The sequence below is a fragment of the Lynx rufus genome, unplaced genomic scaffold (genome assembly GCF_022079265.1).
Source record: "Lynx rufus isolate CCGP_SWC_20201006 ecotype Redwood Valley unplaced genomic scaffold, mLynRuf1.p SCAF_6, whole genome shotgun sequence".
NCBI classification, from domain to species: Eukaryota; Metazoa; Chordata; class Mammalia; order Carnivora; family Felidae; genus Lynx; species Lynx rufus.
The window spans coordinates 125,968,386-125,983,214 of NW_025814878.1; the positions used below are offsets into that span (position 1 = coordinate 125,968,386).

A 14,829-nucleotide genomic window follows, 5' to 3' on the forward strand; every position below is an offset into this window, starting at 1 on the left:
TTAAAAGTAATACAAAACTAAATAAAAAACATTACTAGGAATAGAAGCTACACTATAAATGTAAGATTTATTCTAAGCTTTGAAGAAAGAAAATGCTAAACTTATATGTACCTAATAAGAAAGTTTCAAAATACAGAAAATGAAAATTGACAGAATGACAGGAAGAATTAGAATATCCACTAGAGTAGGAAATTTCAACATATCTCAGAATCTGAGGGATCACTGAGAAGGAAAACAGTGAAACAGATAATTTGAACAACACTGTAAGTTTGTTTAATGGATACCCAATAACTGGAAAACAGTGTATGTTGAAACACTAATGAAACACTTACAAAAACTAACAATATTTTAGGTCATAAAGCGAATAAATTTCAATGTACCAGTCTGATACGGCCCCATTCTCTAACCACAATCCAATTACAGCATAAATTCATTATAAGAACAATTTAAAAATCTACAGGTTATGAAATGAAAAACCACCCGCAAATATGTAAGTCAAAAAAAGAAATCATAATGAAAAACAGAAAATACTTAGGCCTTAAAAACAAATGTTGCTATAGCACTTTAAAAGGACAGAACATTATTTCATTTGATCATTATAAAATCATCCTGTGAGCTACACAGAACCTATATTACCTCTGCTCAACCACATAAACAGTAGAAATGTTGAAAATTAAAGTTAACTTTTTAGGTAAATAAAATATCTATCAAAAGTGCTTTGGAAACTGAGATGTGAGGGAAAATATTAAGGGGAAGGCAAACCAACTGTCTCTTTCACACACTATGTTGAATAGCTCACAAAGTTATAAAGAAAGAATGTACTATCTTAACGTTTAAAGTTCAAGATGCCCACCAATTCATTTTGGTTTAAGAAGTCCTTTAGATCCTTATGTAAAATATACGAACTTATAATGGTATTTATTATTCATATGAGATGAACAAACACCATCAGAAACCTCTGCTGCACGAGTGGATGGAGGAACCAGTTAAGAGTACGTTTGCTCTCACACACACAGTCCTGATTTCTTGGTTATAGCATCTGTTCAAACGGTGCACAGGCAATTAACAGCATTCCAAAAACTGCCTACAGTACAAAGGGAATTTTCATTTAAGGTTCCCCTCCCTTTTCATGTGTGGGCTATTTTTGGAAGTATGGTTTTATTTTTTTCCATCCACTGAAAGAGAATTAAGAAAATTCCAACATGCCTTTGTGTCAGCAAGTGCTCTTTTTTAGTCCAGGTACCAGAGAATGATTGATGAACCTGTCAAGCCTACAGTAGCGGACAGAGAAAGTTGGCAGAAGTTCAGTGTTATTGAAAGAAATCTCAAATACTTATTTCATCTCCTCTATTAACTTTAATCACATTTTCAACATGGAGCCAAGAATGAAGCTTTGACAGGGGGCCATAAATTTACACAAGCAAGCATTGTCACTTTTCTGCAGTAGCAAGACTGAGATAACACAAGAGAGTTGGGTATTTTCTTTCCTGCCCCTTTCTTTATTGAAGAGCACTAAAAAAATATTTGAAAGATTTACCCATACCTCAAATTCATTTGCCATAAATCTCAAGAAATTATTGCATTTAATTTTGCTTGGTTTATGGCAAATAAAAAAATCAATTTAATTCCTCAATTAGACTGTTAAAAGCAGATTTTTTTTTTTTTAAAGATCACAGTGATGACAGAATTGGTACATGTTTCATCATAATACACCTGCTTATGAGAACAGACGTTGAACACTAAAAAAGGATTTACATTTAACATGGATCATTTGCTATGTGGGCAAACACTTCTGGTTTATTCAGAGCCAGAATCTTTATATGGTTCCAGAGGGACTCCTTGGCAGATTCTGCTGATTACTCATTAAACAGTTGAAACATGTATGGACATTATTTATCTTACAAAGCTTACCCACAGCAAAACAGACACAAAAACGAGGTAAATGAGGTGAATACTACGGACAAGATTATGGTTCTTGGAAAGGCTAAAAGTCAAATATATTTTTGGTAAGCTTTTCCTTCTAAGTATGTTTTAAAAGTTGAAAATATTAAGTGCCGGAAGGCCACAAAATTTAACAAGTGTGTTTTGTCACTCAGTGAAACACACGGCATTATGCTGAACTGCAAAATCTGTAACCTTTCCCAGCAGGCAGTTCAAAGGCCAACGTGGCCATCTTTGCCTCAGTAGAGACAAGGTTTTGACTGTCCCCTCTCTTAAATATGATCTCTGCTCCAAAGACAGTGGTTTTGTCTACACTACTCATGGAATAATACTGTATAACACTCTTCCAATAGCCAAGGACGTTATGACAGGCAGCTACTGTATCTGCTTCTAAGTCAAATAACTACTGTTCACTCTGTGTGAGAATGAATTAAATTATTTTTCTAAGAAGCCTGTACTTAACAGTTCTCTGAGATGATCAATGGAAAGAACACCCAATGCTGATTAACAAAAAACAAATTTGTACCATTTTTCCTGCTACTCCTCCCCATTCAAATAATCATATGTAGGCACTTAAAACTGGAAAGATGTAGCTCTCTTCTATTAAACACTTAAGACTCCAGTAAGACCTTTCTTTCTTCTGATGTAAGAGTGCCACTGAATATATTGCTAAGCTTGAAGCAGAGGCTAAATGGTTTGGTGGGAACAGTTTTTTGGGGGAAGTCAATGTTTTCTTATTACTTTGTCACTCTTGTGGTTCAAGTTCTTAAAAGGTTGAAAATTTTGCTAGGTCCTTCTCCATCTCGGCATACTGTTCTTTAAGTCTCTCCATGGCTTTTCTGTGTTCTTCATCCACTTCAGCCTGTTTGCTGTGTTGTTCTTTCATGAAATCTTCCCACTGGATTATATGCTGTTTTTCACTAGCTATTAAATGGTCATTAAGAATCTGAGAAAAGAAATTTAAAAGTCACATGACATTTTCCAGACAATTATTCTGCTATGCAGAAGAGACAAACATAACTTTACCTCTTAATATTTGGTTACTACAGCAATAAGTTTGAAAGACACATGCTAAAATTGCATTACAGTTTTAATGTCCAATAGGAACACGACATATAGAAACATCTAAGGCTTCTCTTACCATGACTGAACACGGGTAACCATATTTCTGAAATCTCAAAAATATCTGGTATCTTTAAATGACAAAATCAAACACAATCCAAGTAAAAGTTTATGCGTCTATTTCTCCTCAAGTTCCATTTAACTACCTATAAATTTTACATCAAGTTTAAAGAATATATGCCAAAAAGAAGCATTATTATATTAAATTAAAGTGCAGGTCTTCCATATTTAGATGCATGAAAAAAGTAGATTGTGAATCACTGGAAAAGAATGGAAGACAGGTCTTCAATTCCATCCCTTAAAGTAAGTAAACACCTAACGCGTCTGCGTCAGATATATTAAGTTCTTCTTGAGATTTTCTTAGTATTTCTAGATGAAGACGAAAAAATTTCCTTTTGAGTACCACGACAATAAAGACACAACCACGTGTAAGTCAAAAAGGCATACATTTAGTACAATTAAAATTATTATCTTTGAAGATGCACAACAAAGAGCTGAAGAGGAAAAGAGAGTCTGCAAAATAACTTTATCCTTTATCCCTGCCTTAAATGCTCTACATACACGTCTTCAGAAGTTAAGCTTTGATACAGACTAAGTCCTATGAAGCAAACAAAAACTGTGACAGATGCAGACCATAACAAGTTACAAAGCGCCTCAAGTCAGCACTAATTTCCAGCACTCCAATGAAAACAGGACACCTGGTAGAAGCAGACATTGGTGCCCAGGTGCCTGGCCACACCAGAAAGATAGGTAACAGGAAAAAAAGGAAGCTGTGTTTTCATGCTGCCATGTGTCCTTGCTGCTCCGGTTTCTCTCCCCTCTGAGTCCTGATGATAAACAGGATGAAAAGCTGGACGATCCATCATTCTTTAAGTATTTATGAAGCGCATATTTTTGCTAGCTGTTTTGCCTATCTTACCTGCTTCTAAAAGCTGCTTTCATAAAATTACATTACTTTCACTTTACAGATGAAGAAATTAAGGTTTAAAGGACACCACATTTCATTTCTTCATGGTCACTCAGCTATGAAGTTGGACTCAAACTTAGGTCTTTGTGATACCCAACCCATGCCTTTTCTATCACAAAGAGCAAATCGGATCTTTCCAGAGGAAGGTTTACACAGGTAGCTAAAAGTCTCTTTCGCAAGACAGAAACAACCATTAGAAGAGCTTTTTCTGCCAATGTGATCTGAAGTTCCTCTGCACCGAGCCTTTTCAAGCGAAAAGAGGCTGGATTAGAGGCTGAGGTTTGAGTTAAAGTCAAATGTTCCCTTTTAGTATGTGTCCCAGACCCTAGGACCTGCACAGGCACTACGGTGGTGGGTGAGAGGGCTAGGGAGGGGTTGTTGACGCTATAAATTTGGGAAACAGGTTAACCAAAATCCATTTACCTTTTAACTTTTCAGCCTCATGGACTACAATTCTCCAAAAGATGAATAAAACATGAAGAATTCATTAAACTCTTTTCATGGAACTTTGGCAAACATATTATATTCTCAGAGAGAAGAAAATGCAAACGAGCTCCCTCAAAAATGGAATCCTGCTTTAGCTGTAACTTACTTTTTAATAAATACAGAAAACACTAACGAAACATGCACGCTCAGATGCTGTTTAACCGCCTTTTCTTTTCTTCTTATTCTTTTAGGATACGTACCATAACTGGCCCAGCCAACCCTGTGATTTGGACCACAAGGCAACAGGCTGGACTCCACTTCCCACCAGAGAGCACTTTTTCTAGTACACCTCCACAGAAAAATGAAGATTTGGGAAGCACACTTCAAATTCTGGTTCACTTGCTACTAGTTGCATGAGGCTGAGCAAGTTAAAGTTTCTTTAACTTTAAAATGAGGAGACTAATACTTTACAGTCATAAATAATATTTATGAAGACCAGAGGTATTACATGTTAAGGTCCTAGCTCAGTGCCTGTGGAGCTTAATGAAAACTGATATTACTATTATATGAATTATAAGCAAAACATCTAGAAGCCAGACCAAACCACTTTTTATCTTCCCCATTTTTCCCTTTAATTTTAATAATTTAATTTCAGGAACAGATTCTTATAATAATATGAATACAGGCACTCAAATAAAAGTGACTTTCCTCTTCCCATTCCTGTACTCAATTCAATCTTCCTTGATGATTCCACTATTTACCATCTGGTTCTAAGAAAAAACTTTAAGATGTTGCTAAATACTGGTATGTCTATTTTATAGTTTCAGGATATTATGATATTTTATATATATACATATATCCATCCAACTAGCTTTTTCATAGAAGACAGATCATGTCTTGGCCTCACAGTCCAGGTGAAAAGAAGTTGAATGCTGACCAGTTTCTAATCCAGTTGAAAATCTAGTCTTGCTTTCTTATCAAGAAGTTCTTAAAGTCATTCTATTTCATAGCCTCTCACTTTTAATAACAGTTAAGTGCTATGCAAACTTGCATTCTTCATAGCAATCAGTAAAAACAAAAACAAAAACAAAAAATGGAAGGCAGTTTATACATTCATATACTGACAATCCCATACTCTTTATATACATAAATAAAATTTGGCTACCTGGAAATAACATCTTCCTGAAATTTAGTTGAGAACTATATGGTAAGACTTAATCCATCAAAAGAAAAAAAAGATATCAAGAAGTCCAATTACAAGCATTGTGGTGTTCCTGAAAAGCTCTTCTGATTTTGAATCTACTTACCTTACTTTACACATAATTCTTTTTTTTTTATGTTTATTTATTTTTGAGAGAGAGAGACAGACAGACAGACAGAGCGTGAGTATGAGGGGCAGAGAGACAGGGAGACACAGAATTCGAAGCAAGCTCCAGGCTTCGAGCTGTCAGCACATAGCCTGATGCGGGGCTTGAACCCACAGACTGCAAGATCATGACCTGAGCTGAAGTCGGACACCCAACCAACTGAGCCACTCAGGCGCCCCACTTTACACATAATTCCAACCGTTAGTTAACTGGGTTTCCAAAAGTATACCATATTAAATGTCACAAATTAGAAAAAAAATGCTGATAAATGAGACTGGAAGAAATGATAGGCATCAGCCTTATATATAGGGCAGGAGAACCCAGATAACAAAAACTTAAAACACAGTCTTTGAGGGCATTTGGTACAGAAAACCACTCTCTTGGGGTGCTTAGGTGACTCAGTCGGTTGAGTATCCAACTCTTGATTTCGGTTCAGGTCATGATCCCAGAGTTGTGGGATTGAGACCTGTGTTGGGCTCCGTGCTGAGTGGGGAGCCAGCTTAAATATTCTCTCTCCTGGGGCACCTGGGTGGCATAGTCGGTTAAGTGTCTGACTCTTGATCTCGGCTCAGGTCATGATCTCACAGTTTGTGAGTTTGGGCCCAGCATCAGGCTCTGTGCTGATGGTGCAGAGCCTGCTTGGGACTGTCTCTCCTTCTCTCTGCCCCTCCCCTCCCTGTGCCTTCTGTCTCTCTCTCTCTCGCAAAATAAACAAGCAAATAAATACATAAGTCAAAGGCTCTCTCTCTCTCCTTCTATTGCTCTCCCTGTGCCCTCTCCCCTGCTCACATTCTCTCGCTCTTAAAAAAAAAAAAAATAGATTAAAAAAAAAAAGAACACTCTCTCTTTCTCTTAATTCCCTGAGGACATCTCCATATTCACCATAATGTAAAACTGTATATTCTCAGTAATTCCTAATTCATAAAGAAAGTTAGTCTATAACATTTAGTAAATTTTTTGCAAAAACCAGGGAAGTATGAAATTATATATATATATATGCACTTATTATTTTCGTTGTGAAGCAGCGTGTGTACATAGTGTGGAGCACGTGCAGGCAGAGGAGGTCCTGGGGGTTCGGGGACATCACGGAGCCTCCTGCCCTCCCCAGGCTGCCACCTACTCTTAGAGCCCTGCAGGTCCCAAAGACCATGGGACTCAGAATCCATCTGCAAAACACATCAGCTGCTTAAATAAGTATGAAAGACATTTTTAAAGATTTCCATCCAAGATAAAGTTATAAAAGTGGTGTGCTTAAAGAAGATAAAACCTCAGCCTTGTGGTAAACTTGGCTAAAACTCCTAGACACATAAGGTTTTACTGTATACAATAGCAGAAAATGCCCCAATTAGCTGTCTCCTACTTATCACTCAAGCAAAAGGTAAACAGTGTTCTAAGTCAATAGGCGTGAAGGTTATCCTAGGGTGTATCTACTCCAAATGTGAGGACATGCGACCTGGCCAGCTGTGACTTTACTGGTCAAAATAACAAGGAGCTGAGCAGCTGCTTCATCAGAAGCAGCAGATATGCCTCCCGACAGACTGCCACAATACGTCCTCGGTGCCACCAAAGCCATTCTAATGCCAGCATGCGCCCCAGTTCATACACTTAGAAAATCCACAGATTTAGCTTGACGTGCCAATGAATCTGTTTATAATACAAAGAACTCTCAGAAATAAGGAAAAATCTTTTATAAATACTGAACTAACTGTACACTACCATCACCTGTGCCCATCACTTTCAAAAATAGCCATTCTGCTTTTATGTTCAATTAATGGGGTTCCACAGAAGACTTAGTCTGAAGTAAGTATTCCTCTAATTAAAACACATCTGAAAAACAATTCCATCAAACTATAGTTACATTCAAACAGATTCATACAAGTCTAATAGGAAGTGATATTTCCCCTACATACATACCAAATCCTTTCTCTAGGATCCTTTTTCCTGGCATTATTAGTAGTTCAATGAGTACTGAAGATTTTTTCCTGATGTTTATACAAACGTATTTCTTTAAGAACAACAAAATGAAGTCCTATTACATAGGATGGTCTGCAGCCTTCTCTTTTCAGTAATGACACAATATGTACGAGAGGCACAGCAACAGCAGGAGGGTGGGAGAGCTCTGCCCTGGGTGCAAGCAATAAGAGAGTGTATTGTCTGTAGAGAATTTAAATCAATGACACAAACAAATGAAAGACTGTGTTTTATCATCAGCAGGCACTGACAATACTGAAAAATGCTGGTGATAAAATACTCCTAAACCAAAAATCTCTCTTTGGTCTAAAGCTCTAAATAATTACTGAGGTTACTGTCGAATTTTAATAATATGTTTCAAATTAACACATTTCTATTGTTTATCCTTTAATAAGTTTTGTGTTTTACACTGAAGTTAATTTAGAGGACTTCTAGTTACATAGCCCGTCCCAGACAAAGGTGAAGTCGGCTATACACGTTTATTTAAAAAGCAAATTCCTAATAATTCAGAATCACTTAAGCTTTCTTTAGATGCTCAGCCCCTCCAACTCCCTGGGAGTAATGAAATATTACTACACTTAAATAATGAGAGTAGAGCAACTGCAGATGAAACCTGAATTAGTTCCAATCCATTATTCTACATTATCTTTTCTTGGTACTTAAACTTGCATATGTTTTTATTTGTACTTAAACTTTTTTATACTGTGGGGACATTGGGAGCCACTAGAATAGTTGCCAAAGAAACAAAGACAGTATTGCAATTTCTGGAATTGATCGTGATATGTGATTTTTATAAAGCTCTTCCAGACTTACTTTATGCTTAAAACTTTTCTGAACTATGTATCTATTGCTTCATGTGAGAAATTTTTCAAAATTATTAAAAAAAGCATTTTTAATCAACTATGACTCAAACCTGATTGATAAATCCGTCAATACTATTTAAATAGTCAAAGATCAAATTAGATGAAGTTATTAATAAATCTGCATAAGAATCAAAAGCAAACTAAAATATTATTACTCATTACCATAACATTAATTTGGATAATAGGTGCTTCCTTTTTTTAAAAAAAAATAATTGATGTACTTAAATTTATTAATCTCTTCTTTTTTTCCTTTGGTGGTGTAATATTTCTTAAATTTTTAATTTTTTTTTACCAGTGTGACTACATACATAAAGTTAAAAAGAACACCACCTGCATTTTTTTTTCTTGTTATTATTCTTTAACATCAGGTTTATTAATTAAAAATAATTTTGTTGGGGGGATGTTAAAACCAGGTCTATTCTAGGTATAAAATATTGTACATACACTGCTCCTATAGACCAATTTCCAAGGTCACACAGTGAGAACAGGGTAGAGTAAGGTTAAAAATCCAGTTTTCTACTCTTTTTGCTATATAATGCTATTTAAATGAAATATTTAAATTATTAGTCTCTCAGGATTAGCAATGTTTTAAAAATGACAGAAACTAATAAGTATTTTACATTCCAGTTTCAAAAGTAATTAAGAGCTTTAAAAAACCTGACTGAATATGCCTGAATAGGCATAAAAAAAAATCCATAGGCACACACTGTGTACCACCCACTTGGGGACTTATATGTGGGACTCCTGCTAGTTTTCTTTTTTTTTTTTAATTTTTTTTTTTTTCAACGTTTATTTATTTTTGGGACAGAGAGAGACAGAGCATGAACGGGGGAGGGGCAGAGAGAGAGGGAGACACAGAATCGGAAACAGGCTCCAGGCTCTGAGCCATCAGCCCAGAGCCCGATGCGGGGCTCGAACTCACGGACCGCGAGATCATGACCTGGCTGAAGTCGGACGCTTAACCGACTGCGCCACCCAGGCGCCCCTCCTGCTAGTTTTCAAAACAAAGGTAGAACTAACTTTGCACTAGTTTTTCTTTTTCTAGCAAGAGGTCATATGAAAAAGCACGTGGCATTAAAAATCAAGTCACCCCAGACCAGACGAGTTCACTGGTGATACTACCAAACATTTAAAGAAGAATGAACATTAATCCTTCTCCAACTCTTCAAATAACTGAAGAGGAGGGAAGACTTCCCAACTCATTCTATGAGGCCATCAATGTCTTGAGACCAAAGCTAGACAAAGACACTATAAGAAAAAAGAAGTGCAGATCAATATTCCTGATGAATACTAGCAAGCTGAATTCAACAGCATATTAAAAGGATCATACACCATAAACAAGTATTTTTGGACCATAAGGATGGTTCAATACATGCAAATCAATAAATGAAATATACTACATCAAGAGAATGAAGGGGGAAAAACACAAAATCATGTCAATCTCTGCAGAAAACACATTTGACAAAGTTTTATCTACATGATAAAAACACTGCACAAACTAGTAATAGAAGGAAACTATCTCAACATAATAAAGGCCATAGGTGAAAAACTCACAGTTAACCTCATATCCAGTGGTGAAGAACTGAAAGCTTTCCCTCCAGTATCAGGAAGGAGACAGCGATTCTGCTTTTACCACTTCTACTCAACATAGTATTAGAAGTCCTGGCCAGGGCAATTTGGAGAGAGAGAGAGAGAGCGAGCGAGCGAGCAAGCATCCAAATCAGAAAGAAAGAAGTAAAATTATCTGTTCTTACAGACAACATGATATTATATGTAGAAAACCAGAAGATTGCAACAAAGAACTTACTAGAATAAACAAAGTCAGCAAATTTTGCAGGATACAAAATCAATACTCAAAAATTAGTGCATTTCTATACTCTAACAATGAACAATCCAAAAAAGGTATTAAGAAAATTCCATTTACAACAGTATTGAAAAGAATAAAGTATTTGGGAATGAATTTAACCAAGGAGGAAAAAAGATATACACTGATAACTATAAAACATTCCTGAAAAAGAAATTAAAGACACAGTCATTGGAAAGTCATCTCATGTTCATGGACTGGAAGACTTAATGTAGTTAAGATGTCAGCACTATCCAAAGTGATTTGCAGGGTCAATGGCATCCTTATTAAAATCCCAATGATGTTTTTTGCAGAAATAGAAGAATTCATCCTAAAATTTGTATGAAATCTCAAGTGACACCAAATAGCCAAATCAATCCTGAAACAAGAATGAAGTTGGTTTCACACTCTATTAACCATGTGTCCAGGAGGCTTTGACATCTGGGACCCTTTTTGCCCTGGAGAGACTGTCCCTCCCAGGGCCAGCCTATTCCTAGAGATAGTAAACAACTCCCCACAGCATACCTTTTATATGCAAGCTAACCAGCCCAGAGCCTATACCCCAACCACCTCTACTGGGCTCTCACCCTCTGGGCCACTATCCACCTGCCCTAATCACACAAGGCCAGATAGCCAGGGAGAGCCCTATGCCCCAGAGTCTGCTGAACTCATTCAAATTAGCCAATCCTAAACCTGCTAATCCTGCCTCACATGTTCCTTCCTGCTGCAACTACAATAACCTATTTTCCCCACTCTCTGCCTCCTGACTAACTCTGGTGCTTCCTCATAGGGTCCCATGTGCATGGCAGGCATCCTCTTCTTGGGAACTATGAGTAACAAACAACCTTTCCATGGCAACCACCCCCTTATCTGTTGGCCTCACCATATCTGAATAATAATAAAACCTACATTTTATAAAATACATTTCCTGATTTCAAAACTTACCACGAAGCTATTATAATCAAAATAGTGTGGTACTGCCACAGAGATAGAGAGACCATCAGAATAGAAGAATTAAGAAATAAACCCCTGCATATAAGGTCAAGTAATTTTTGATAAGGGTGTCAAAACCATTCAATAGGGAAAGGGCAATCCTTTCAACAAATGGTGCTGGGAAAACTGGATATCCACATGCAAATAAAAATGAAAATGGACCCTTGCATCATATACGAAAATTACTCAAAATGGGTCAAAGATCTAAATGTTAAGTCCTAAAACTATAAAATTCTTAGAAGAGAGGGATGCTTCAAGACATTGGATTTGGCAATGACTTATTTGTTAGAACACCAAAAGGATAGACAACAAAAGTAAAAATAAACTGAACTTCATCAAAATTAAAAACTTTTGTGTATCAAAGGACTCTATGAACAGAGTGAAAGTCAACCCATAGAATGGGAGAACATGTTTGTAAATCATATATATGATAAAGGGTTAATATCCAAACTATATAAAGAACTCCTACAATTCAACAACAACAAAAACAATCTGGTTTAAAAAATGGACAAAGGACTTGAATGAACATTTCTAGAAAGAAGATACACAAACAGCCAATAAGCAAAGGAAAAGATACTCAACATCATTAATCCTTAAAGAAATGCAAATTGAAACCATAAGAGACCATCTCACACCCATCAGGACTGCTGCTACCAAAGAAACAGAAAATAACAAGTTGACCAGGATGTGAAGAAAATGGAACCCTTGTGCACTGCTGAAGGGACTATAAAGTAGTACAGCTGCCATGGAAAACAGGAAATTTTCCTCAGAAAATTAAAAACAGAATTGCCACTTCATCCAGTAAGTCCACTTTTGCATATATACCCAGAAGAACCATGAACTCATGTTAAAAGCAGTGTTATTCACAAAAGCGAAAAGGTGGAAGCAACCCAAGTATCCACAAATGAACAGATACACAAATATGGAATATACATATAACGGAATACTAGTGATCCTTAAAAAGGAATGAAATTCTGATACTTGCTACAACACAGACGAACCCTGAAGACACTATACTAGAGAAATAAGCCACTCACAAAAAGATAATGTTGTATGATTCCACTTAGAAAAGGTGCCAAGAGTAGTCAAATTATAGAGGCAGAAAGTAGAATGGTGGTCGCCAGGAATGGAGGGGGAGGGTGGGGATGGGGAGCTAGTGTTCCATGAGCACAGAGTCTCAGCTGGGGAAGATAAAAAGTTCTGGAAATGGATGGTAGTAATGACTGTAGAACAACAGGAGTATACTTAATGCCACAGATTTGCACACTTAAAAATAGTTAAAATTTATGTTCTGTGTATTTTACCACAACAAAAAAATTCTCAAATCAGGTTTCAGAGTGTTCCTCCTAAATGAAATCAACTGCATTTCTTAAATAAGTGGATACGTTTGTTTTTCTCAAGATAAAATTAGAAAATGCCAACTTTAAAAAAATAATGAGGGGCTTCCGGGGGGCTCAGTTGGTTAAGCCTCCAACTTTGGCTCAGGTCGGGATCTGATGGTTCATGGGTTTGAGCTCCGCATCAGGCTCTGTGCTGACACTTCAGAACCTGCAGCCTGCTTCGGATTCTGTCTCCCTCTCTCCCAGCCCCTCCCCCACTCAATCTCTGTCTCTCTTTCCCTTTCTCTCTCAAAAAGTAAACATAAAAAAAAAGAAAATGAAGAGAAAGTTTATTAATACACCATAACTGTGTACCAGAAGTACTTAGCTCTAATGATTTTATCTCTTTCTACAAGAGAGAAAGAAATAGTAATAAAAATTGGCTTACATATACCTCTTTAGAGATAAATTTAAACAGGTCTATAAATGAACTCTGGGATACATAAAAGTTTTGCATATATTATGTCTAAGTGATTCTTAACTGGGGTGGGGGGAGGTGGATTTTGACCCTCTTGTCCCTCAAATTTTTGGTTATCACAGCACAAGAGGACGGCTACTGGCATCTAGTGGGTAAAAGCCAAGGATGCTGCTAAACATCCCACAAAGCACAGGACAGCTTCCACAACAAAGAATTATCTGTTCCAAAATGTCAATACTGCAGAGGCTGGGAAACCCTAGTCTAAGGGAAAACTCTGAATAAGCCAATGAAAGTCTAAGGCCCTTTCAAATATGTCAATAATACGCTGTCACTAATTTTACCTATGCCTTACACCAACAAATAAAGAATTTAATTCATTTAGTAAGAAGTGTCAGAATAACTGCCATCAGTAAGGATTTTAAATAGAATACTACATACTGATCTATTTGTATTTTTAAGCTCTATCAAGAATAATGTATATGCTATTTCACTGCTCTCATGAAAAAAATCATGCAGGGGTATAACCAAATCTAATAAATTTCTAGAGACAAGATGAATTAAAGGATTCATGTTTATTTTATTATCACGTCCAGTCTGGTTGAATACGGCTTCACAAACTGACACTTGTGCACGAATCTAAGTTTAAACTACTTACAGATATTAACAGCTCGTTTCCCTTGATGGAATATTTTTCAGAGTCAGTGAATTTTCTAAGCTAGTTGTATTTTCATTTCGCTACTCTTAATGCTAGCTTCCAAAATGCAGCTTTGCGTTAGTGGGTAGTTTTTCAAGACATATGTCAAATAACTGGGGAATGTGCATTTATTGTTCTTCTGAATGTACTTTTAGGTATCAATTGTGGGAAGTGTAATCTGGATGAATGACGTTTATCATAATTTACTTCCCACAGAATTCCACAAATTGTCTTGACATAAAAGAATTAATGATTAACGGCAATAGTCTATTTTATTCCATTACTACTCCCATCTTTCTTTGTCCTGAGAGGTATTCAAATATACAAAATGTAGCCAAAAGTATAACCAAGGGCAACAATTACCATTAGATTGTAAAATGAAGCTACAGGTCGATTTTGCTTTGTACACCTTTGCTAGATAAAACATTAAACTTTATGTCTACATCTTTTATATATATATATGTAATCTGAAACCATGTCAGTTTCAGCAAAAACCAGATGGAGCAGTAAAAAAAAAAAAAGTCCTTAAAGATACATATTTCAAATATTCTGCTAATTAGAGAAGTACTAGAAAAGAAACAAAGACTAAAAGTTTATTGCCCTGAAAGGATATAAGGAATTTTTACTTTTCTCTGAGCTCTGAGAAATACATTTTTGTGTAACTTTCAGCTGGTTAATTTTATTAAATTATCGTGAGAAAATAATCAGAACAGATTCTTTTTTTTTTTTTTTTTAACGTTTATTTTTGAGACAGAGAGAGACAGAGCATGAACAGGGGAGGAGCAGAGAGAGAGGGAGACACAGAATCTGAAACAGGCTCCAGGCTCTGAGCTGTCAGCACAGAG

General features: G+C 36.4%; 1 protein-coding gene across 1 annotated transcript in view; it reads right to left on the minus strand.

The window, feature by feature from the left end:
• Positions 1–250: 250 nt before the first annotated feature.
• Positions 251–14,829, minus strand: part of BLOC1S5 (biogenesis of lysosomal organelles complex 1 subunit 5) — a 45,668-nt gene continuing 31,089 nt past the window's right edge. The window contains exon 5 of the mRNA XM_047102408.1: positions 251–2,887. Coding sequence (XP_046958364.1) covers positions 2,708–2,887 — 180 coding nt within the window. The 3' untranslated portion in view covers positions 251–2,707. The remainder of the gene's footprint in view (positions 2,888–14,829) is intronic.